General features: G+C 45.2%; 1 protein-coding gene across 1 annotated transcript in view; it reads right to left on the bottom strand.

Annotated features, from left to right (window-relative positions):
- MGMT (O-6-methylguanine-DNA methyltransferase) overlaps positions 1-25,000 on the bottom strand; it is a 138,207-nt gene that overhangs the window by 16,944 nt on the left and 96,263 nt on the right. Inside the window, exon 4 of the mRNA XM_048311608.1 lies at positions 13,593-13,750. Coding sequence (XP_048167565.1) covers positions 13,593-13,750 — 158 coding nt within the window. The remainder of the gene's footprint in view (positions 1-13,592; positions 13,751-25,000) is intronic.

Raw genomic sequence — 25,000 nt, forward strand, 5'->3', positions numbered from 1 at the left:
AAACACTCTCAGTTTTGGTTTGGGGATGTCTAACTCCCCTCTGGGCACTGCAGGGAGCACAGGGAGGTTTAGGAGAGGAGCCAGAGACCGAGACACAGATCCCAAATCTGCAGCACCAGCAGCTGCAACTCAAACCTGAGGCACCAACAAAGACCTGCTGGTGTTCCTACAATGCTGTAACTCCAGGCTGAATGATCAGGGACAGGAGTCTGCTCCAGGCTTACACTTCCCACTCAAAACTCACTCCAGAAGCAAGTATTTTTTGCTTTGTTGCAAATACGTCAATTTTGGGAGCAGGAAATTGTGCAAAGTATGTAAAAATAACCTTTTAATGACTTTATGGACATTTTAAATCCACATAGGAGCTGCTGTAGACATAAATACAAGAGACCTGTAGATGAGAGAAACTCAACCACTGCCTTATCAGTGCAAACTTGGCTTAACTGGCCATATTTTATCATTATTTACTGCTACACAACCCTTCTTCCTGTTCTGGAACAGACACAGTATGGGCCTTCCAGAGACACCACGCACCAGCTCAGCTGCAATTTCTAAGTGACTGGGCTAGAAAATTAAATTTCTGCTTTCCCATTCAAGATAGAAATAAATGAGAGACTTGTCTCTATTCCTCTTTGTCAGGGAGCTGGGGCTCACCAAGAACTTCACCTGGGCAGCTTCGAAATTCTCCTCATCATCTGCACCTTGCAGACAGAGCTTGAGAGCTGAGCTGTGCTCCCTCATGGCCCGTGTGACAAGAGGCCATCACTGGCCAGCACCTGACTCAAAATTCAGAAATTCCTGGTGGTGCACACTGAATGCAATTCCTGGTCCCACCTCTACCCTCTTTTTCCCCCCCTTTCTTGGAATTCTTGTTTTTGCCTGGGAAGGTCTCTCCTCTCCTTCTCCAGAGGAAATAACAAAAATTAAACTGAATTTACCTAAATCTGCATTGATGGAACTCAACAAAAATGCAGCTTCCCAGGTTGCAGCTCTTCTGACTTGTCCTGCTAATGAGGCACACAAACATGCCCACAGCTCCTAAATAAATCAGAGGAGATGCTGTTTCCTAATTACACTGATGGGCAGGCAGGACCATCTGGTTACAGCTAAGACTGGGACAAACAGGGAGAAAACTCCCCAGCATTTATGCTGCAAGTGTCATTCCAACATTAATGAATCCAAAATACAAGGTGAAGAGAAACGATTCAGTGCTCACACACCTGATAAGGCACAATTTCCAATTCATCCCTCTCAATTAAGCTCACTAACATCAACATTTCCAACTCAACAGGACCTTCAGTTTGAGGTCTTGGTCAGGATCATCAACTAAACCTGGGAGTGCAAAATTGGGCAGCAAAACTGGGCACGAATTGGGCAAACCTGGAGAAATAAAGCGACAAACCGTCACAAGGACCTCGAATCCCACCTCAGGACATAAAATCCAGAACCACCACAAAGGAAGTGAGAGACATGGGCTCTCAAATTCATAGATATGTCCTACAAGATTATTGTTCATCATTGCAGGGCTCTAACAGCTCCCATGATGGAAAGGAAAGGAAAGGAAAGGAAAGGAAAGGAAAGGAAAGGAAAGGAAAGGAAAGGAAAGGAAAGGAAAGGAAAGGAAAGGAAAGGAAAGGAAAGGAAAGGAAAGGAAAGGAAAGGAAAGGAAAGGAAAGGAAAGGAAAGGAAAGGAAAGGAAAGGAAAGGAAAGGAAAGGAAAGGAAGGAAGGAAGGAAGGAAGGAAGGAAGGAAGGAAGGAAGGAAGGAAGGAAAAAGAAGAAGAGAAAAAAAGAAAATGAACGAAGGCTGGAGAGGGACTGGGGACAAGGGCTGGAGGGACAGGACACAGGGAATGGCTTCCCAGTGCCAGAGGGCAGGGCTGGATGGGAGATTGGGCAGGAATTGTTCCCTGGCAGGGTGGGCAGGCCCTGGCACAGGGTGCCCAGAGCAGCTGGGGCTGCCCCTGGATCCCTGGCAGTGCCCAAGGCCAGGCTGGACATTGGGGCTGGGAGCAGCCTGGGACAGTGGGAGGTGTCCCTGCCATGGCAGGGTGGCACTGGATGAGCTTTGAGGTCCCTTCCACCCAAACCAGTCTGGGATTCTATGAAAGGGGAATAAATCCATGAATTTTCACATCAGCTTGTGTAAAACTGATTTTGCAAACTCGAATTTGTTTTATCATCTTACAAGCACAGGGATATTTCTTCTCCCAGACCACAATACCGTGTGCTACGTATTTGGAATGTTACACAGATTTGGAACTAGAGGATCTTGAAGTTCCCTTCCAGTCCAAGACATTCAGCCAGAAGGAATCCCTTGCATCCCCCAAGTACCTCCACAAACCTCTTCTACATCCACTCGGGGAACAGGGCAACACCAAGCCAGCTTATTTGGGAGAAAGGAAACATTAATTCTCTGCAAACCTTTGACCACACTGGGTCACCACTGGATTACTCAGAACAGGTAGCCTGATGTTCTCCTCCAGGAAGGCTGATGGCAGAGGAGGTTGGGAGGCACCAGCATCTCTCCTCTGTCTTTCCCTGCTTCCCACAGAATTGCTTTTTCTCTGTAATTCCACTTAGAGTTACACTGATGAGGTGTTTTTGCCGTTTCATTTCTCAGCACGGCCCCAAATATCCACTCCCAAAGGACTCTGGATCAAGAAATCTGCACCCTCAGTTGCTTTGTGAAGATCCTGTTGCCAAAGATAACCTGGCCTAGAAAATTAATATATGAAACATGCAATGCAAATGGGCTCCACTACGTGAATAAAGTGTAAGATCCTCGCTGGGCTAAAAAAGGAACAGCAAATTCTTCAGCTTTCTGTAAGTTCCTTTGTAAATGTGCACATTAAAAATAATACTCATTAAAGGGCTTAAATGCAATAAAATGGAACTATTTCCTCACTGCATACAAATGAAGTCAGTATCAAAGTACTTCTTTTTACTTGTATTTATTATTGAGTTATAAATACCTAACGAATGGAGCTAAGATGTACACAGCACTTTCCAAACACTAATTCACAACATCCTTCCAAGAATGCAGCAACAGTAAATAATTCCCAGAATCTTCTGGCTTCCATCTCAAGGTGTACTTTTTCTTTCTTTTTTCTTTTCAGGAGTATGTATTTAAGCAGCCAACAAAACAACTGGGAAGAGGTAAAGTGTGATCCCATGAAGTCACTCAGCCTCTTGACTGATCCTGGTGCCATCACACAGGACTGCTTAAATGAACTGCAACTGGAATTCCCGAGATCCAAATTATTTAAACAGACATCCTGGAAGCAAACAGAGGAGCAGTCCTACCAGTGACCCCTGACGGGATTTCAGAGACTCGAGGTTGCTCAACTGACAGGCAGCCCTAAAATCTGTGCCTTGCTTGGAGGAAGTTTCTGCCAGGAGAGGAGGAGTCTGAAAAGGCACAGGCAGAAATTTGGGTTACTTGGGGCATGAGAAGCAGCTGGGGTTGGGGAAACACCCCAGTCCTGCACCTATTAAAGAATGATCTGATTTTCCAAAGCATCTAAAGAATATTACAGGGATTTTACTCAGTTGGTAAGGTTAATAATCACACGTTTACCTGATGCAACAGCCCCGTTATTTTACATAAACCTGCAGCATCAGGAAAATCCTCCTCCTGCTTCGCAAGCTGCCACAAAAAAGAGGCTGCTCTTCATCCCGTGCTCTCCTGCCAAACCCAATGAAGTCAGCACAGGCACAACATGTTTATACAACATTAAGGGTTCACGTTAAGCTGAAAGCAAGGAGGAAATTTGACTTTCAGATTGACAAATGAAGAGTGCTCGTGTATTCTGGAGTCTGCAACAAAGGAGCCGGTTGTGTTCTCGCCCACCGCGAATCCCTAACAAACCCTCCTCCCTGGAAGGATGGTCAGAGCTAAGGTCACAGCACCCTCCATCTGCATTTCAGATCTTGACTTTTGTTGGCTTTACTACTTCTTTTGGCATTAAATATGAATGATGCTCCCCGAAACATTTGGAACATTAATTATAAGGAAATAAAGGTAGGGAAGCGTAGGGCTCCGGTCATTGTTCACCTACGGAACGACAACCAGGAGCTTCCAGCAAAGTGCTAAAATATAAAAGGGCCATGTTCATTCATGTATTGGTCCAAGCTGCAGCACTATAAAGTACATCAAAAGGTGTTAATGGTTTCAATATTTATCTGCTGCAGGGAAGCACTCTAAAAAGAAGACAGAAAAAAATTTCTGCTAATGGCTGTGTCTCTCCATTAAAATGAAAAGCTTAATGCATCTTATAATCAGAGGACAATTTGCAAATCATTAAGAGAAATGTAAAATTCCATTAAAATACAAATCAAGAGTCCCTCACTGGACTAATAATCTTTTTGATATTATTTTGCATTTCACTATTTCTGTTCCCAATATCCAGGCACCACAAATGATCAGTTCTTGAACATGCTATTTACCACAGCCTACTTCTTTAACGAGAGACTGAGAGAAGTATAATCTGCTATTCAGAGCAGGTACTAATGAAGAATTCCATATATTCTGAAATTTAATTAAAACCCCAAAGATTTCAAATTAGATGCAATTTGAAATGCCTGGGGCAGAAATACATGCACTTGCGTGGCAAGGGTATCACGCTGAAAGTTGATACCGTAATTGGTCTTGATGTATTTTTGTGTTGCCAGGCTGAAGCACAGAACTCATAACCATATAAAAATTCTCTGTAGATTACCTGCTCATTGAAAATGCCATCACTCAGGTAGTTCTCTACTAAATTACCATGCTACTAAAATGCACAAAGTGATTCGAAGAGAAGAGTGGCACAGCTGGTCGACGCTGCCAATGAGTTATGCATGCGTCGACGCTGCCTTTTTTCTTAGTAAAATATGCTCAGTTGAATATTAAAATATAATTGGCATTCAACCTAAGTAGCTTAAGCCATTTTGTTATCTTCTTTTAAACCGATTTGGCTCCTCCACAGTTATTTTCAAGGATGCGATTCACAAACTAATGACACCATCACATTCAGCTAGATTTGTACTATTCTACATTTGTCATAAATAGGGACAATTTCTACAGCCTTCTAGGGATGTCCTTTAATACTGGCTCCTCTTGAACATCAAAGGCCCAATTCATGGGGAAAAAAGAAAGAAAGGGAAAAAAAGGAGTATGCCATTTATGTTGTGCTTGCATATTTTATTCTGGGAAGAGTGCGGGATGCAAATTTCTAGTGAAAAGTGTGTTTTTCCACTTAAGTGAGTCCTTGTTTCTCCCACAATAAAATGGTCAGCAAACAAACTGGTCAGGAGATGTGGCAAAACATCTTCAAAATGGGTCAGAAAGGGGCATCCTTTGGTCAAGCAGCAGCAAAATACCTTTATTGTAACATTTTTTCCCTCAGATGAATTTATTTATGTGCCCCTAATATAAGGGCTGTCAGAAATGTCACTATATTGTCATTTCCTGAAAAAAATTAACAATATTACTTAGAAACAAGGTGCCCACCATAGTAACAGTCCCATTAAGCACATTACCTTTGAAACACCAAACAGGTTAAGTGTATATGACTATTGATGATATTTCCCATCAATACAGGGTTTTAAGTAAACTTGCCTGAAAGTTCATTAATAAAACGGGTGTGGGAGGCTGTATTTATAAAATCCTTTCCTTTTATCTTGATTGCATGGCTTTTTATTAAGGAGGGGTGCAAAGGTTACGTGGGGCTGCATGTGTGGCAAACCAGCCAACAAATCAAAGGAAAAATGAATTAAATTAAACTTATTCCTCACAGGTCTGCAATGAGAGCAGGTGCTGAGGTCTGGGGCTCCGGGTGAAGATGATGAGCACATGACTCTGGATAAAAAAGTCATTTTCCTACACTGGTGGGGTTTTTCCACCTTCAATTCTTACCTTTTAATCTAAATCTCATATACAAGCAGCAATGTCAAAAGTTACCAGGTTGGTCAAAATGTTTCTTAGATCAGGGTCAACTGATTCCCTTTATTTCACGGGGAGAAAAGAGATGTGATTTTGAGCAAATTCACTTTATAAAGAAGCCTCACACACCGGCGGCTTTTAGAGCTGCTGATTTCAGAGTCAAGCTGCCCTGACTTTGGTCCAACTGCAATTCTGTGCAAATATTTATCATGGAATCATGGAATGGGTTGGGTTGGAGGGATCTTAAAGCCCATCCAGCGCCACCCCTGCCATGGCAGGGACACCTCCCACTGGCTCCAAGCCCCAATGTCCAGCTTGGCCTTGGGCACTGCCAGGGATCCAGGGGCAGCCCCAGCTGCTCTGGGAATTCCATCCCAGCCCCTCACCAGCCCCACAGGGAAGAATTCCTTCCCAATATCCTATCACCAAAACACAAACCCCGCCTTTCTAAACAAAAGTTTGGAATAATTTCAACATCCGCACGTCTCTGCAGCCGTTTCAGAGTCTTGAATATTGAATATCCTCAAATTCTCTGAGAACAAGTAAAAATATTGCCATTGTACAGGTGAACACTGGCTGAGGATCTTCAACCCACTCTTACCTAAATAAAGCCTATTTATAAAATGCTCCTTTATCTAATTATGGCCTGCCTGTAATAATGTTAAGAATACTGGCAAGAAAGGATTGTCCAACTGGAAATACAATGAATTTTAGAAAGCAAATGACCCTTTCACTGCTTTCCCCACGACAGGACAGACACACTGCTTTCTCCATGATTCTTCCGAGGTCACATCAGTGATGGTTACCCTGAAAGGCTCCACCTAAACCCCACGAGTATCTGGAACTGGTGCTGCCAAAAAGGAAATTTGCACCTGAGAGGGCCTGAATTGTCCTCAGTGGCTCACATTTGGCAGACAATTGATCCTATGAACGCCAATAAGAGTATGTAAGATATACTTAAAACCACACAGGCCTCCACTGAAAATTATGGGAATTTTGGTCTGAATTCAACAGGAATTGGGTCAGGAATTTTGCAGATATTTTGGTCCAAAATGCATTTGTATTGATTTTTTTTTTTTGTTTAGTTTTGTTTTTAAGTAATGGGCCAAGTGGGCTGGAAAAAGAATGAGAGATATAAAAGTAACTGGGCTATTTTGGGGTTTTGTTGTTTCCATTTTTGAAGGCTGGAGAGGATTGATTTCTGTTTGCAGAAAATTGTAGGAAAGTATTGGATTGTAAAAATCCATTAAATGTCTCACAAAACAGTGACTTTCTCCTTATCAAAACTCCTCTCACATGAAATGGTAATAAAAGAAGATGCCAGTCTCTGGAATTTGAATTTTGAGTTGGCAGACAGAAATAGGAAAGCTTGTCATCTCTCTGCACTTGAATCTGCCATGTCCAGATATGTGAAGTACAAACGTTTCTGAGCAGATTATTTCATATTTAACACTTCCTAAAAGCCTAAATAGAAATGTATTTGCATGTCTGATGAAGCTGCAGGGTTGAGAAAGGGAAAATCATCAACATTTCTCAACTTTTTTTTCTTTAATGAATTGAACCTCCACTAGAAAATTAAAGAGAATTTCACAGATTGCAGCATAAATCAGGAGTAAAAATGACAGTTTTTATTTGCCTAGGAAAGGACAAGTCCTGCTTCCTCCTCAGCAAGTGAACAGCGCAGCTCAAGACTGCAAAATATAAATACAGAATCAGGGAATGGTTTGGGTTGGAAGGGACCTTAAAGGCCATCCAGTGCCAGCCCATGGGCAGGGACACCTCCCACTGTCCCAGGCTGCTCCCAGCCCCAGTGTCCAGCCTGGCCTTGGGCACTGCCAGGGATCCAGGGGCAGCCCCAGCTGCTCTGGGCACCCTGTGCCAGGGCCTGCCCACCCTGCCAGGGAACAATTCCTTCCCAATCTCCCATCCAGCCCTGCCCTCTGGCAGTTTCTACAACCTCCTGCTGGATTCCCACTTTCCCAGATTAATTCATTGAATTTCCTGTTTTTACTGGAAATAAGGGAACCATGAAGCGATGACACCGGGACTCCTGCTCTCCCTGTCGGCTGAGTTTGCTGCTCTTCCTATTAAGGATGGCTATGCTTTAAATATAGATATATATCTACATCTACCTCTACCTCTACCTCTACATCTACCCCTACCTCTACACCTGCATCTACATCTATATCCATATCTATATGATAAAGGAAGGAAATCCCATGGACTGGTCCCTGATGCAAAATCTGATCATAAGTCTCAACTTAATGACATCTGAGCAAAAAGGTCACCACAAGAGTGACTAAATACTTTGAACCTGAACATGTGTGCGCCTGCAGTATGACAATAGGTACTTAAAAAAGTTCCAGACAGTTTATCCACAAACTGGCACCTGAAGCTTCAAACTTTCCAGCTTTACTTGACAATATCTCGACCAAGTCAATGATTCTTATGGTTTTTTTTTTTACTGTAATTTAAAGGAAAGGAAAACATATCTGTAATTCATCTTAGTAATGTAAATGATTTTCTTATTGAAATAATTTTTATATATTGGAGAAGTCTTTGGCTAAGTTGTATGTGGGAAAAATTTACTCTCAGGATACCATAATTAGGGTGAGCAGCACAGCCACTGAAATCCCTTTTAAATATATACACCAGGGGATGTTGAATTTGTCATCTCAGAAGCAGACAAATCAACAGTCCCACAATTTCGTGATTTAAGCATTCTGACCATAAAAAGAATAAGGAAAAACTCTGGCCTTTGCTGAGTCACAGTCAGAAAATACAGAAAATCTACTTTTCTTTCTTAATTTGCTGCAGGCTGGCACTTTTTTACAGTTTAGAAAGTGCAAAACCAGTAAAAGAGAGGTGTTAGTGCCTCTCCTGGAAGGGTGTAGAGTACTGAGGACGTAGTTATGGTAGAGATCCCACAGCCCCGCAGACTCAAGAGAAGAGTGAATCAAGGGATGACTCTGACTCCACGCAGGTGACACAGAAATTGAGGAGTTTCCTCAGCCCACACCTGGCATTCCCCTGTGTTCCCACCACCCCCAGGCAGGGCTGGGAGGGGTTCACAGCCCATGCTGAGCAGTGTGAGTGTCTGAAGGAGCAGGAAATCACAGGGTAATTATTGATTACAGGCCTGGCTACGTCACCTCAGAGGGAGAATGGAGCCGCTCCCGGCTCCTTTGAAGGCTCCGTGCTCCCATTATGTATGAGGTGTTTCATCAATATCCCCTCTTGGATGAATAACGTACACCATGCACGGGGAATTTCAGCTGCAGAGCTCTCCTCCCTGCTCTCCATCCCCAGGCTGCTCCTCCTGGATCTTTCTGCACAGCTGGGCTCTGCCTTTGGCTTGGAATGTGGCAGAATCATGGAATGGTTTGGGCTGGAAGGGATCTTAAAGGCCATCATGTTCCTGTCCATGGGCAGGGACACCTCCCAGTGTCCCAGGCTGCTCCCAGCCCCAATGTCCAGCCTGGCCTTGGGCACTGCCAGGGATCCAGGGGCAGCCCCAGCTGCTCTGGGCACCCTGTGCCAGGGCCTGCCCACCCTCCCAGGGAACAATTCCATCCCAATATCCAACATAAACCGATGTTCCTTCAGTTTAAAACCAAAAGTGCCCTAACCCCACTTCTAGACCTCTAAGCCCCAACGCAGGAATTCCCAGCTCATCTGAAGGAACAGGAGGACTGAGCTGGACTGAGGGAAAGGCTCAGCTTTGCTCCAGGCCTGCACCCTCAGGACACGGCCCTGATGGAGGAACTCCACCCCCAGGGATCTGAAGGACTCATCCGGTGAGGACGGCACAGCACGCAAGGAGCAGAACCCCAGGGCTGCTGCTCGTCACAGGGCAAAGGGAAACTCTGGTGTGCCTCCAATTTCCTCTGCTCCTGGGCCCTAATGAGCCATCTGGTCTGTGCCACACGCTCTGCCCCGCTGCAGGGCACAGCACAGCAAGGGCAAGGCAGCAAAGCCAGGAGGGACCAATTTAGCATCGCCCTCCCCGTGTTCTGGACCCACAAATCACCCACCCCCGTGCACAGCCCTCAAAATAGTAACAGTCCAATCTTCTTTTTCATATAGAAAGGGGGCTAATGACCAGGATACATTAAGAGCAAGTCATCATTTCCCATTAGGAATGTTCAGGGATTTTTCTGAGGTGTCCCACTCAGAGGAGTGGGAAAACCTGACTTTCTCTCTGCTCAGTGAAATTCCACACTGAGTGCTGGCCAGGACACAGGTTGTTGAAAACTCCACATTTTCAATTATGCTTAAAAATAAATATATTGGCTGCATATAAACTGGAGAGCCAGTAAGGAGAGAACTCCTGGAGTTGTTGGGAAACCAAACTTTTTCCTCTCCACAACTCCCTGACAGGGAGCCAGGTGGGGTCGGACTCTGCTCCCAGGGAACAAGAACCAGGATAAGAGGAAACGGCCTCAAACTGTGCCAGGGAAGGTTTAGATTGGAGATTAGGGAAAATTTCTTCATGGAAAAGCTGTCCAGCCCTGGCACAGTCTCTCCAGGGCAGTGGTGGAGTCACCACCCCTGAAAATGTTCAAAACCCACGTGGATGTGGCAGCTGGGGACATGGATTAGTGGTGACCACAGTGATGGTGCTGGGGCTGGATGATCTTAAAGGTCTTTTCCAACCCTAATGGTTCCATGATTCCATGATTTTCCTGCCTGCCTCAAGATTCAGATTCCACCTTCACCAATGCCAAGTTACGAGAGGAATGGTTAATTTTGTACTTTAAGTGTTTTTGACGTTTCCCCCATTTAACAGTAATTTAGAAAACTGAAGGCACTTCAGAAAAATTTAAGACATAGGAGGAGCCACTGAAACAGCAAATACAGAACTTTTATAGAATTTCTTAATAAATATAAGGCAGAACATCTCTACTGTCTGAATCTGCAAATCTCTCTGCTTTTGTTATCTCAGAGTTGATTGTCATGATTTTTCTCCCCACAAGGAACTATGCCTCCCAACTGGCACAAAGGCAGCTGCAGAAAACTGACCATGAATTCAGAAGTGTTTCATCCCAAAAGCACTTACTTGTTTTTTTTGTTAAATAAGGAATGTTTTTAGTGCGTTTTATGACATAGGCAAAACCCTTCCTGTCCTCAGATGAAGTTAGTGCAGAAAAATAAAATAAAATTTGACATAAGCACTGATTAGGAAGAAATTATGCAATAGTCAGTCCTGACCACAAAAGGACTTGAGGATGGAACTCGAATCCTCTATCAAAGAACCCACTATCAGTGGCCATATTTACAGGGAAGGGGAGGAAAGAACAGCCAAAGGTTTTGATGATGATGGAATCACAGAATTCCAGCCTGGTTTGGGTTGGAAGGGACCTTAAAGCCCATCCAATTCCAGCTCTGCCATGGGCAGGGACACCTCCCACTGTCCTAGGCTGCTCAGGGCCCCATTTGAAGAGCTGCTGCTGAACAGAAACGTAAGAAAATCATTGTGATGAGAAAAAAGCCTTTCTGGCTTTGGATCCTCGTGCTCTCACTGATGTTTGTTCTGCGTTTTTAAGTGCCTGGAGAAATGAGTAGGCACTTTCAAATGTAAATGTATAAAAGTAAATAAATACCAAATTCCTGATTTAGCAAAACTGCAATTCTGATGTGCAGATAAACTGAAGTGCAATCCATCATAATTTGATTTTTACCTCACCTTTCTCCTAAATAACTCTTAAAACCAGCTCCTTCAAATTTTTGACATCTATTTCCACATTCCTTCCAACGTAATTTTTTTTCTATTTTATGAAAGTATTAGTAGGAGAAAGTCACAGAAGAACAGAAATGCTCTCACATTGCTGTGATCGGAGCCAATTAACTCTTCATTAGAGTTTCCATGAGAGAGGTGCCTTCCCCCAGTAAAACACACACCTGGGCCCAGGCCAAGAGCAAATGATGGAGCTAAATGAAAACAACCTGAACACGCAGGTGCTGAAACCAGAACGCTGTCCTGCAGCCCCTGCCCGTGCTGCAGGTGGTCAAACCCAAACCCCTGAGCACCAGTGGTCAGTGGGACCACCAGTGCCACCCCTCACAAGGCCACGGGTGCTGCAGGGACCCTCAGCTGATGCTCCCAGCCATGTCCCATCCCTGACACAGCTCCTGGCTGGGTTTTGAGCTCGGATGGTGCTGAAGAACTTTCCCTCCTCTCCCCAAAAATTCAAGGGTGATGATTGTTTCCCTCAAGAAGCTTCCTGTTAACAAATATCCTTATTTTTCCTCTTTTAAAGGATCCTCAGTCCCTTCAGTGTTGCCTGCACAGGAATGTTGTGTCCTAGGGAGGAACCAAGTCTCCCACAAAGTCAAACCTCTCAGGTCTGAACCCCAAACCAGCATCTAAAACAACGTCAGCAGAGCTTCAACCAAGGATTTTCATTCACAAAGCTAAAAGGAATTCAGGAGCCCATTTAGGAAAACTAATGAAAAGAAAAAGCATGATTTTACATGTTTTATAATCTTCTGATGGATGATCTGGGAGGCAGAATTCCCCTGCTGTTGTTCAGAGATGGCAGGAGCAGCAGCAGTAATATTTCCTACCCAGCTTTGCCTGTTCACATCCACCTCAAGGATAAAGTTTCCACAATGTGGCACTTCATTTCATCCCAGCTAATAAGAAAATTCCTCAGTACCACCCTGGAATTTGACTGTGAAGGATCTGGCACTGGGGAATTCACATAACGGGAAAGTAAGTACAGAGGATGCTCATGGAAACGAAGTTGCTGTGCAAAGCTCACAGATCCCGAGACTCCCTTATCCACTGAGAAATGGTGACATTTGGGGCAGGCAAGAAGGCATTGAAAACATCAGACTTCTGAGATTATTATTATTATTATTATTATTATTATTACCAGTTTCATTCCAAGTGGTTGATTTCTGTTAGGAGGCCTTCAGAAACACGGATAATAAATGGGGAATGGGGAGGAGGAACTTTTCTCAGGTGTTGCTTTTAGCCAGATTCATAAATAACACAACTTCTTGGTAACAATTCTCTTTGTCCTTTGTTTAAAAATATCAGCATATTATCTATGATAACTTTGGGGAATAAAACCACAGTGACCTGACACAGCCTATCCCTGACTGCTTCCCTGGCACTTTTCTGCTGACAGGGACACAGAACCACAGAATCAGGGAATCACTGAGGTTGGAAAATCCCTCTGAGCCCATCAATTCCAACCATTCCCAGCAGTGCCAAGGCCACCCACGTCCCCAGGTGCCACATCCACAGGGCTTTTAAATCCCCCCAGGGATGGGGACTCCACCCCTGCCCTGGGCAGCTGTGCCAGGCCTGGACAAACCTTTCCATGAAGAAACTCTCCCTAATCTCAAACCTAAATCTCTGCTGTTGCAATGTGAGTCCATTTCCACTCCTCCTCTTCTCTGGGAGCAGAGCCAGACCCCACCTTCAGCCAGGGAGTTGTGGAGAGTGATGTCAAAGCCTCAACGCCCCTTTCTGCTGGCCAAAAGCTACTTTAAGTAGCCACCACCTCACTGAGCAGCTCACAACCCTTCGGGTGTGTTTGCACCCCAACCTTTCGGTGCTGGCAGCTGAACCACATCATTTTATAGACCAAGGACGAGGGAGGGTGGGAGCCAGTGCTGGTGGCTGATGGCAGAGGGCAGGGAGAAGTGGCACTGACCTCTCTGGAGCAGGGGGTGGTGGAAGGCTGGCACGGGCAGGGTCCCCGTGGTCGCTGGCTCACAGAAGTAGGCTCGGAGCCAGGCCGTGCACTGCTGCAGGGGCTCCGTCATCTCCTCGGCCCCCTCGCACACCTCACAAGCCACCGAGGACTCTGCCCTGCTGAGACACAGAGAAATGCAAAATTACAAGGGTAAAAATGACAAAACCAGGCTGGACAGGGCTCTGAGCAACGTGGTCTAGCAGAAAGTGTCCCTTGAGCAGAACATCACCATCTGGAAGGTCCCTTCCAACCAAAACAGCTCTGTGATTCTGTGATAAAACCAAATATTCACACTCTCTATCAGCAAAATAAAAACCTCGAAACATTTCATCTGGAGTCAGATCTTTTTTCTTCTCAGAGAGAAGTGAAGGGATTCCTCACAGCAGCAACAAAAATTCACCCTCACCACCTCTACAAATGCAAAGATGACACAATGTTATAAACACCTGTAGGAAAATCCATGGAAGACTGGTGTGAGGAAAAAGCCATACGGGAAATGTCAGGGAGCAAGAACACCACCCAAGCCCGTGGTGGCTGACACATCCTTGTGCTTCCAGGGTGGATGGAGGTGAGGCTCCTCCTCCGTGTCCCCCAGGGGCACAGTCCCTTGTCCCCAGGGCCCATCCCAGGGGAAGGAGGGAAGGAAGCAGCTCTCTGCCGCTCCGTGCCCTCCCCGGCCCCGCTTCCTCCAGCACCGTGGCAGGCCTCTGCTTCCCTCCCCTGATTGAATTGGAAGGAAGCAATTGAGGATTCATTTGATTTTCAATGGCAGCTCATGCTTGCAGGGGCTGAGGAGCAAAGTGAGCAAGCAGAAAGCACCTGTAAATGAGAATGTGCTTCCTCCCTTGCTCCTTTTTATTCTTTTCCCCTGCAAGAGCAACGTGTGGATGAGAGCAATGAGAAAGGGAACGCCGAATTTGCACGTATCCAGCTGTGTTTTCCAAGCTGGATGTTTTCAGGGATGCAGAGCAGTGCTGGGAAAGGGGTGATGGTGCTCTCCTGGTGCTTCCCAAGGCTGGGGTGCAGTTGGGGGGGGTCACTCAAAACTGCAGAGACCTGTGTGAGGATAGCAATAAAAAACCAGCCTCCATGAGACATGATGGAGACAACACCAAGGGCGATGGCCAGAACAGCAACCCCTGCCAGCAAGCTCCTCATATCCAGAGCCCTCCCCACCAAGGATGGGCCATCCAAAGGTTTCCTGATTCTTGCAGCTTTTTCTCCCAGCTGGAAATAAAGCCAGAGCCAGAAGTTCCTCAGTGCTAGACCTCAACAGGAGAGTCTCCTGGTGAGAGGCTGGATGTGCCCCAAAGCAGGAAAACTGAGAGAAAACTGTGGCAATATCAAAATACCTGTGAACCTGAGACAAGGGAAGAGAAAACCAGAGCAACTGTGCCAGCCAGGTACGGGGACAGAACAAACCAACCCTGATTCCTGAGCGTGCTGCAAGGAGGGGGAAGGGTTTTGTGAGACTCCTCTGAGCAAAAGCCAAAGCAAACGAACCAAGAGATGTTCCAGTAGCGGCATCGAAGAGCCCGGCTCTGCTTCAGCCTCGAGGCAGCTCTGCAGAGAGACCCAACATCTCCAGTGCCTGATGCAGCCCAGCACTGAGCCGGGCGCGCCGGGATCATCAGCGGAGCCTGCGGACAGGAGCAGGGATGCGCCGGGGGCCCGGGCACGGCCGCCCTCAGACGCAGAGCCCTCGCTCGCCTGGTGCCTGATCCAACAGCTCTGCCATGCCCCAGCCCCGACTCTGATTAACTGTGAACCACTGAAGGCCATGCAATTACTGATGAGGAAGTGGAGGGACGCAGAGACGGACAACTAAAACACTCCAGCCGCACCGGAGTCCACGGCTTGGAGCAGAGGCAAAGCAAATCTGCAGAACCAGCTCTGGATCCAGTTCAGTAGGTGTTGAGTGCAATTTTATTTCTCTCTTTGAATTTATTTATTAAATTAATGCTTTTGATCCTTTATTTTCTTTCTGTGTGTGAAGAAGGATCAATTTGCTTTACAAAACTGATGTCTACTTCATGCTACTTTTCTGATTAATAATACCTTTGCTAGGAAAAAGGTATGAGAATCCATGCCCAAACTTTTTTACACGAATGCCCATGACATGGACTTCAAACCAAGCTCCCAACACCACGGATAATCCCTTATTTCACATAGGTACGACACAGCAGAATGTGGCTCTGTTTTACTGGGGATTGTTGGAGCTACAACAAAATAATAATGAGAGAATATATTGACAGTAACTCCTCTGAAACCTGGGAGAGAAGTGGGGAGACTTTTCTGCTCCATTTATCCAGAAGAGCACGGAGAGCGCTCAAAGCTACGCATGCCTTATGTTTTTCACATCATCCTGTTTCCCATTCTTGGCAGTCTGGAAATCATTTGGGCTGTAATGTGACCATAAAACAGAAAAACTCCATCTCCTCATGGATCCAGGAGCAGCAGCTCCAGGCTCTGCCTCCAGCTGCAGACCAAGGGCACCGAACCATCATCAGTCACTCCCAAAACTGGTGGGGAGCAGCCACGAAGACTCTGGGAGCACCTCCCAGGGCCTAAAGGGGATCCAAGTGATCTGAAGAGGGACTGGGGACAAGGCATGGAGGGACAGGACCCAGGGAATGGCTTCCCAGTGCCAGAGGGCAGGGCTGGATGGGAGATTGGGCAGGAATTGTTCCCTGGGAGGGTGGGCAGGCCCTGGCACAGGGTGCCCAGAGCAGCTGGGGCTGCCCCTGGATCCCTGGCAGTGCCCAAGGCCAGGCTGGACACTGGGGCTGGGAGCAGCCTGGGACAGTGGGAGGTGTCCCTGCCATGGCAGGGCTGGCACTGGGTGGGATTTAAGGTTCCATTCTGAGCCAAGCCATCACACACACACATTCCTCACTTCTACCAGGTGTTCCCTGGCAGGAGTGTTTGGATAGAATTTATTTTTAAATTTCTTTTTAATTGCTGTTTTTAAGTGCAGTGCCCTGCCACTGCTGAACTTCTCCAGATGTTTTTGGTGGGACCATTCTCCCAGCAATTCAACACCAGAGGCTTTCCCAACACCTGCCACCTCCATGGCCACCTCCACCTTGGCAGGGACAGGGAACGCTCTGCAAGGCAGAAACGAATTTGCCTTCCAAGAATGCACTGACCTCTTTTCCTGCAGGATACAAACTCCACACTCTGGAGTGTGCCAACACACACTCCCAGAGCTTCAAACTGGCAAAGAGTTGAAAAAAAAGGAAAACCTTCACATTAATTTTGCTTGGCTAGAGATGGCAACAGCTATTCCTGGGAATTTGACGGCTTTAATAAAGAAAAAGAAGGCACAGAACTCATACATGGGTGTCTTCTGCTGGCTCTCCTCCTGCTCCTGCCCTTCCCTCCTCCCCTCTCCCTTTCCAAAGCTGCATAGCAGCACTCCTTCTACAAACTACCTCGGCATTAAACATCCAACTGAAAACACCAGCTGGCTTTTAAAGGATCTTCTCAGGCTTCAAAGCCTTAAGTACCTTTCAGAAAGCAGAGTCAAAGTGGTCTCAAAACATTCTCAAGAAGAGCAGAGGAGTTACATCATGGGAAATTCCCCCCTGGAAGGAAATCCCTCTGCTCAGTGTTTGATTTCTTGGAAAGTTTCTCAACACCCTACCCCAGGCATGGATCTTTGAGCCCCTCTAAGTCAAGCTGGACAGGAAAAAGTTGAAATTTAGAGAAAAATACGCATCTAAGACTCATATTAACTACCTGGGCCTAAACTTTAGGAGTGAAAAAGCAAAAGGGGCTCTACTTAATGTGCTGCCCTGGGTGATCCCAAAGGAAAGAATCACAGAGGCACCAGCAGCACACAAGGTGGTAGCCAAAGTGGCCATTCACTGGTTTACCTATGGAAAGTTTGTCTCACACCTGTGATTCAACAAGATGCAATTTTAGTTTTATACAGGAAAATAACATAAGCATGTTCATCGAAAAATAAAAAACCCCAAACCCTAAACAAAATATGTAAGAAACATGACTGCTTTGCTTTCACCCCGGAAAATTTTTTTATTTTTCCTTAAAAAGCATCAATGCCTTTTTTTTCCTGCAGTGGGGCTGGAATAATGAGAAACATTTATTTAAACCACATGAGTATTATTTAAACTGCTTCCACTTTCATCAGAGGCTGTCACTATACTTGTTTGCATTCCTGAATTATGCTGTCTGCTGCCTGGCATCCCAAAAAATTCAAAGTGGAGGTTTTTGTATTTTCACCTGGTCAACAGTCAATCATTGCTGTTGGGGTTTAGTGTGCATTTTATATGTTATTTTATTTTATATTTTATTTTATTTTTTATTTCATATTTTATTTTATTTTATTTTATTTTATTTTTTGACCCAGAATTCTTTTGTTTGCAGGAATGTGGTGCCCTCCAATATGTCAGCAGGGTCACATGTCTGTCCCATGCCTGAACTTTTTGGGGATGGTAAATGGATATGACCAATATGGCTTTACAGGGGGATGCTTCATTAAAACTACAGACACCTCCAACAGAAATAAAAGCTTGTTTTAAGCTATCTAAAGACATCTAGAAATAAATGTATATTTTTTTCAAGTTGGATGTGTCTCACAAAGAGCCTTTTTTCAGGCCAGGCACTCACTGCTGGTGCTGCACATCTCCAGCTCGTGGTGGTGATGCCCAAGGGAGCCCAAGATCAGTTCCAACATGGCAATCCACCACAGGATTAGGGTTTTCACACACCACAGCTATTCCTCACCATTCCTCCTGCAATCCTATAATACTTCCTTCCGTTACAGCCCTTCTCAGAGCCTGCCCAGGCCCGGGGAGCCAGCTGGCTCCTGCATCCCCACAGCTCAGAGGTGTCTTCCCAAAGCTCCATCCCAGCCCTGCTTCTCCAGTGTCTCCTCGTGTTTGCATGGGCTGAAAGGAAGGGAAAGCAGGTTTTAGCAGAGGGGGAGAAAAGCAGCAACACCACCTGTTTCAGTTCAATGGGCTCCTTCCAAAGCCACTGCCAAGAACTGGAAGTTGCTAAGGCGCTTCCAAAATAAACACGTAAGCAGCAGACTGGCTTCGGGATCATCCCAAACAGCTTAACCATGATGAAAAGCAGAGCAATGCTGGGAGAAGCCATGCTCTAAAGTGGCAGGATGCTCATTATTTATTTCTGAGCTACTTTTTGCCTCAGTCCTTCATAAACTTATGGGAAACAAGGTGGACCTTGAGCAGTGTTGAAAGGAAGAGGATGTAACACAACAACTCAGCTGGCACATTCCTGGGGGGAAAGCCAGGAGCTGGAAGCCTCCTTAGGATAAATAAATACCATGAGAGCGTTGTAGCAGCTCCCATAACATATTTACAAAATAGATGCCTATTTATAAAATATTTGTATATTTTAAATACAATTGATTGGTTGACTGTAACATCCAAATCTCACTTCCACTGCCCGCAGCCACACACACCTGAGTGTTTTATCCCTGGAAGACTACCTCACCTTTCAGTGGCTTGCTAAGGAGAGGTTTAGAAACTGAGCCAGTGAAGAGTCCCCTCTACTTCAATTTAAAAATTTTCAATGTTTTTTTCTCGGTTAAGACAGAAATGAAAAAAGCTCCTCAACTAAAAAAAATTGCAACTCCTCCTAGCCTGGAGTCAACAAAGTGCCACTGATACACGTGGGCAGACTCAGAGTACATTATTCATTCCAATTGTTCAATTTTTAATTTTGTGCTAATGTTTTATAACTTATATTTTTGTCTTTTTGTAATTTTACCTTTATTTTTAATCTTTTTGTGGGTTTTTATTGTGATTTTCTTCCCCAATGGTGGGAAGTGCCTGGTGACTGTGGGTACGGAGCTCTGTGAGTGTCATTAGTATAGATAATTCTTAATATTTATATAAGTTTTATATATATATATAAATAGTTAATAACAGAGCTCCTAAACTAGAGTAAATTTTTACATTTGCAGAAGTCACTGTTGATCCTCTAGGACCTGAATGGTAACTCTTGCCATGAAATACATATGAAGGGCCAGGATAATTTAAAAATTATTGGTTTTTAAATGGCATTTTTTTGTTTCATCAGCAAATGATGGAAGACAAGTTGTCACATAACTCTCACACATGTGAATTCACCACAGAAAAAAGTTGCACTGTCTGAAAACTGAAGGCCGTCTTTTTCTTACAATTATATAGATCTGTGCTTGTCTTACCAAACCATTTTTTTCTTTGAGAAATAACTGGTGTGTTACTTTTCAAATGGAAGAATCAGTGATGATTAGCACACAAAAATTAACATTAAAATGAGACTCAGTGAGGCAGCATTATTTGTTCCATAGTAACGCAGAGTGAGTCGATGTTTTTACTGGAGCCTTCATTGTGAAATTAACTAAAAAATGTGTTTTATCCACACCTAAATGTCATTTAAGCAGCCTTTCTTTGATAGATGAAGGCTAAAGCCACCCCAAAACTGCAGCTGAATTATCTGGTCTCTAATGACTCCAAACCGATTACGGGATGCAGAGCAATCTCGTTAAATTTTATTCTAAAGCTTACTACCCTCGTGTTTTCTCTTATTTTTCTATCAATGAAGCCCAGGGGGTTTAAGGACAATTCATTATGTATGAGACCCAACTTACAGTGCTTGACTGTTGATTAATAGCAAAGTTTGCTGTGTGTACATTTGCAGCATTAGATGCATACAATATGCTAACTTATTCTTCCACCCAAGCTAATTATTTACCAAAATGACTACTTGAGACTACAATTTATTAAATGCATGCATCCAGTCTCGATTTGGCCCCAAAAGACAGCCCGGAATGAAGATCTTTTACTTGATGTGACAACTTCTGGAAACAGTGTTATTAATATTGTAAATGTGGCAAATAAAGAGTTCAAATAGCCGGGTGGCTCTGTTGCATTTCTTCCCCACAACTGAATCAACGAACAAAGCGCCTTTTTAGGTTTAAAATTCATGGGGAAGCACATCCTGACATAGTTTAATTTAGCTGCTTATAAATGAAGTGGCTGTATGATGGTAGGGAGAGATTAAAAGAGGGATGAGAGCTGCGACGAACAGCAATAACCCCCAATTCCTGTCCAACAGCCCCGACACTGCTCCTTTTAAAACCTATTAAGAAAAATTTGATGCATTTAAGGAGGAGCACAACAACTCAGAGTTGAGTAAGACTAACTCCTTGTCATACAACCTGTGCAATGTTTTCCTTACTGTTTTTTTATCTGTTCCGGAGGATGCAAATTCTTATGGATCTGACTGGTGAGAAATTCTGCATCCCCTCTTTAACCCTGGGAAAGAAGCACCTGCACAGAGATCTGGGCATCATACACATGATATGAATCCCAAATAAATAATATAACAAATAAATATATAATTAAATACGTAATACATGAATAAATTAAATTACTGCTACAATAAATAGTAAATAAACACACCTCTTGAGTAAATACAAAGATATCCAAATAGCCTCATTTCTTTTCCCGACTTTTGAAATAATGATATTAAATTTGGGGACCAAACTGGGTTTGCCCAAGTTTGATGATCCCTGCAAAGCTGCTCCCTGCTTATTCTGTGCTCCTGGTGTGTACCAGCAAACACTTCAAAGGATGGAGTGAGACTCCTGTCTCCACATGCCAAGATAAGGAAAATCAATGTCAATGCCCAAAAGACTCAAGTGATAGCACTGAAGGTCATTAAATGCTACTGACTGCCCTGGACCATTAAAGTTTTGATTGGAATCCTATACAGGGAGACACAGATTTCAAACAAGATCCTGCCCTGGGATGTGGCACTGCGAGACCACGGCGGTGACTTCCCGAGGAACACCTGAAACACGTCCAAGGAAAACAATGCTCTGTGTGTGTGGGCTTGGCTCCCTTTCCCTGAGCATTTATTGTGTTTTCACAGCAGTGAATCCCATTAGGAACAAAGACCTCTGTTAAAGCAACAGCCAGGTGGAAGGACAACCACAAAGTTCTGGTTCTTCAACCACCTCAATCTTCTTGGGGCATCCCAGTGCCCCAAGCCCTTCATTGCTCCGTGCCGCCCTCCTTCCCTCAATCCCAGAATGGTTTGGGTGGGAAGGGACATTAAAAATCATCTTGTTCCACCTCTGCCATGGCCAGGGACACCTTCCACTGTCCCAGGGTGCTTCAAGCCCCAATGTCCAGCCTGGCCTTGGGCAATGCCAAGGATCCAGGGGCAGCCACAGTTTCTCTGTGCCAGGGCCTCCCCACCCTCACAGGAAGAATTTCTCCCCAATATCCCATCTATCCCTGCCCTTTGGCAGTTTGAAGCCATTCCCCTTTTCCTGTCACTCCAGACCCTCGTCCACAGTCCTCTCCTTAGCCCACCTTTAAATTCTCCCCTTTTTCTATGCTGGCCACCACCCTCCTCCTGACCTCACCTGGTCTGGACCATCTCTGTACTGCTCAGTCTGACCTCACTGCTCTACAGCAGATTTCCTGCTCCACCTCCACACTGGTCACCAATTCCAGCACTGCTTTCTTCCTGTTTCCCACACACAGCTTTTCCAGACTAATTCCTGTTCTCTCCAGATTCCACCCTGCACGTTTCTATCTCATTGGTGTTAGCAGGAATCATCCAGGCCAAGACAACCACAGTTAGCTCTGGTGCTCATCAGCACTGGGAGTTGTATCAGCCCGGAGACCTTCCCCAGAGAGACCCACTCCCCTCCATGAATGAAACTCTTCAAAGACCTACAGCTGCGCCCTATCGAGAGAGCACAAATATTCCTAATATCAGAGTGAGCTCTTCATAAATATTTCTGTTTCAAATCAGTGGGTTTGGCAGCAGAACGACCAGAAAATTCACCGAAAAGATAAAAAAAGCCCGGTTTCTGTGCATCTTCTGTGTTGGAAAGGACCACCCTGTTCTAGATTGAGAACGGGGGAGATCAAGCACACCCTGAACCGGCAACAACCGAGCAGATGCTTCACATTAAATGTTTTAAAGCAGGAAGCAAAAATGGAGCCAAGCTCCAAGCGGCAGCACGCTCTGCCCGAGATGTTCGGCAACATTAAGCATAGGTGATATCATCAGTTCTAGCTTTAATTAGGTTAAAAGAAAGTCAGTTAATTTTAGCACTTACAAGAAATTGTTACAAAACATTTTTTCTTATATAAAAGAAGTCTCCCATCAGGCCTCGGAGGTCGGTTTTTATCACAGGCAATTAACTGTGTTAGGGCTGGCTGCAGGGGACCCTCAAACCGCACGCCGCATTCCCTGCGCTTCGCCGCTATCTCCGCTGGTTTTGGGGACTCACCACCACTCCCAGCCCTCTGCAACAGCCACAAACCCACCAGCCCTACTCTGAACCCTGCCTCGCAGTGATAACCCAAATGCTAACTGGTATCTGAAGTCAAATTTACATTTTTTTCTACATATCTCAGATAGATATAATCCCAATTATGCATGGATTTAAAAAAAAAAAAAAACCAGCGAACCTAAGGGAGTTAAAATACACATTACAACCCTTATACTGCAAGACCCAGGTCCCTGATCTGGTGCACGGGGACACTGAAGGACAAAAACTTTAAGGCTGAATTATTGGAGCTGGGCCCTGACTTTGGATGTCCACCTTGACGTGCGTCAGTGCATGAATTCCAGATGACAGTGAGCACCAAGAATTATAATCAACAGCACCTGCAGATCCTCCAGCCTATTAAAATGAATTAAGATACAGATAAATCAGGAACCTCTTAAGAATTCAACTCGCCAGGACGTTCTTCAAAGCAAGTTCCCAGTGTGGGTGTAAAGTCTGTGACCCCTGAGTATCTCCCGTTGAAGTGAGTCCAGAGGCTACAAAGATGCTCCAGGGCTGGAGCCCCTCTGCTCTGGAGCCAGCCTGGGAGAGCTGGGGGTGTTCACTTGGAGAACAGAAGACTCTGGGGACACCTTAGAGCACCTCATAAAAACTAATACATCCCAATTAAAACAGCAGAGCTAACAGAGATCTGCAAAGCCTTTCTGCAGGGCTTTGAGGTTGCTACCACCCACATCAGCAGGATCTCTCCCAAAATGGCATTACCCACTCAAGAACTGACTGTACCTCTTATCAATCTGGCCTCAACCCAGAAAGACAACAGGAGGAAGAACAAAGAATAGAAAGTATTTTCCTTCATTTGGATCAACGTTTGCCAGCACTCCCTGTTTGCTCCTTCCAACACTCCACAGTGCCTCGGTCACCTCCGTGCAGGCTCTGTCAGGATGGGCCCTTCTGCACGAACCAAGAGAGCCCTCCCCTGCCACAGGCCATCCCTGCATCCTCTGGATCCACAAGGAAAAGCGTTTCTCTCACGTAACCACGGAGGACCCAATCACTGCATTGGAAAGCCAGCAGGGTACATCAATAAAACCAATAAAAATACTGTTTCAAAAACTGCTGTTATAATTAACTGAAATAAGAGTCTATAAACTGCCACCTCACAAGAAGCTTGTTAAAGGCTGAGCATAGGAACTGTAATTTAAGCACACCCTGCCCTTCATGGACCACCCTGGCCACAGCATGGCCCTTGCTTCTCCCATCTTCCCACGAATCTCTGGATCCCAGGGGATGCCTCATTGCTGGGATCCAGGAGTTCTGGGACTTCTCTGTGCCCTGGGATGCAGAGCTGCTGCAACCTTAAAATCACATCTGAACCTCCTCACAGAGGACAAAGTGGGATCAAGTGGAATTACAGCCCTGGCACTGCCACATCAGATTCCTGGAATCCTTTGGGTTGGAAGAGGCCTCAGAGCTCATCCCATTTCACCCCTGCCATGGGCAGGGACACCTCCCACTGTCCCAGGCTGCTCCAAGCCCCAGTGTCCAGCCTGGCCTTGGGCACTGCCAGGGATCCAGAGGACGCCACAGCTTCTCTGTGCCAGGGCCTCACCACCCTCACAGCCAGGAATTCCTACCTCACATCTCATCAAAATCCACCCCCCTTCAGCTTAAAGCCATTCCCTTTTGTCCCATCCCTCCTGTCCTATCCCACTCCTACTCTGAAACTCCCTGTGTTGGGAGAGCCAGTGACAGACTGAGACAGACAAAACTACTTCACAGAACTCCATTTGGAGTGGGGCAGGAATATTTCCCTGCCTGCTTTCCCTCCTCTCCCATTTGAAGTGAGTGCCTGGAGACCGCTGTCCTCCGAGCTTTGGGTGCATCTGCATTACAACCCCATTAGCTTGTGTACTACACTCATTAATAAATAAGCTCCCCACTTAAGTGCCTTTCTTGTAAATTGGTTTGTTCTGTTCCATATAAATAATATAAATTTCTCTTATCAAATGTGGTGGATTTTTTTCTTTTACCTATGTAGAGACACTCCAGCAATTTAACCTAAGAAGGAGTTCAT

The sequence above is a fragment of the Corvus hawaiiensis genome, chromosome 8 (genome assembly GCF_020740725.1).
Source record: "Corvus hawaiiensis isolate bCorHaw1 chromosome 8, bCorHaw1.pri.cur, whole genome shotgun sequence".
Lineage (NCBI taxonomy): Eukaryota > Metazoa > Chordata > Aves > Passeriformes > Corvidae > Corvus > Corvus hawaiiensis.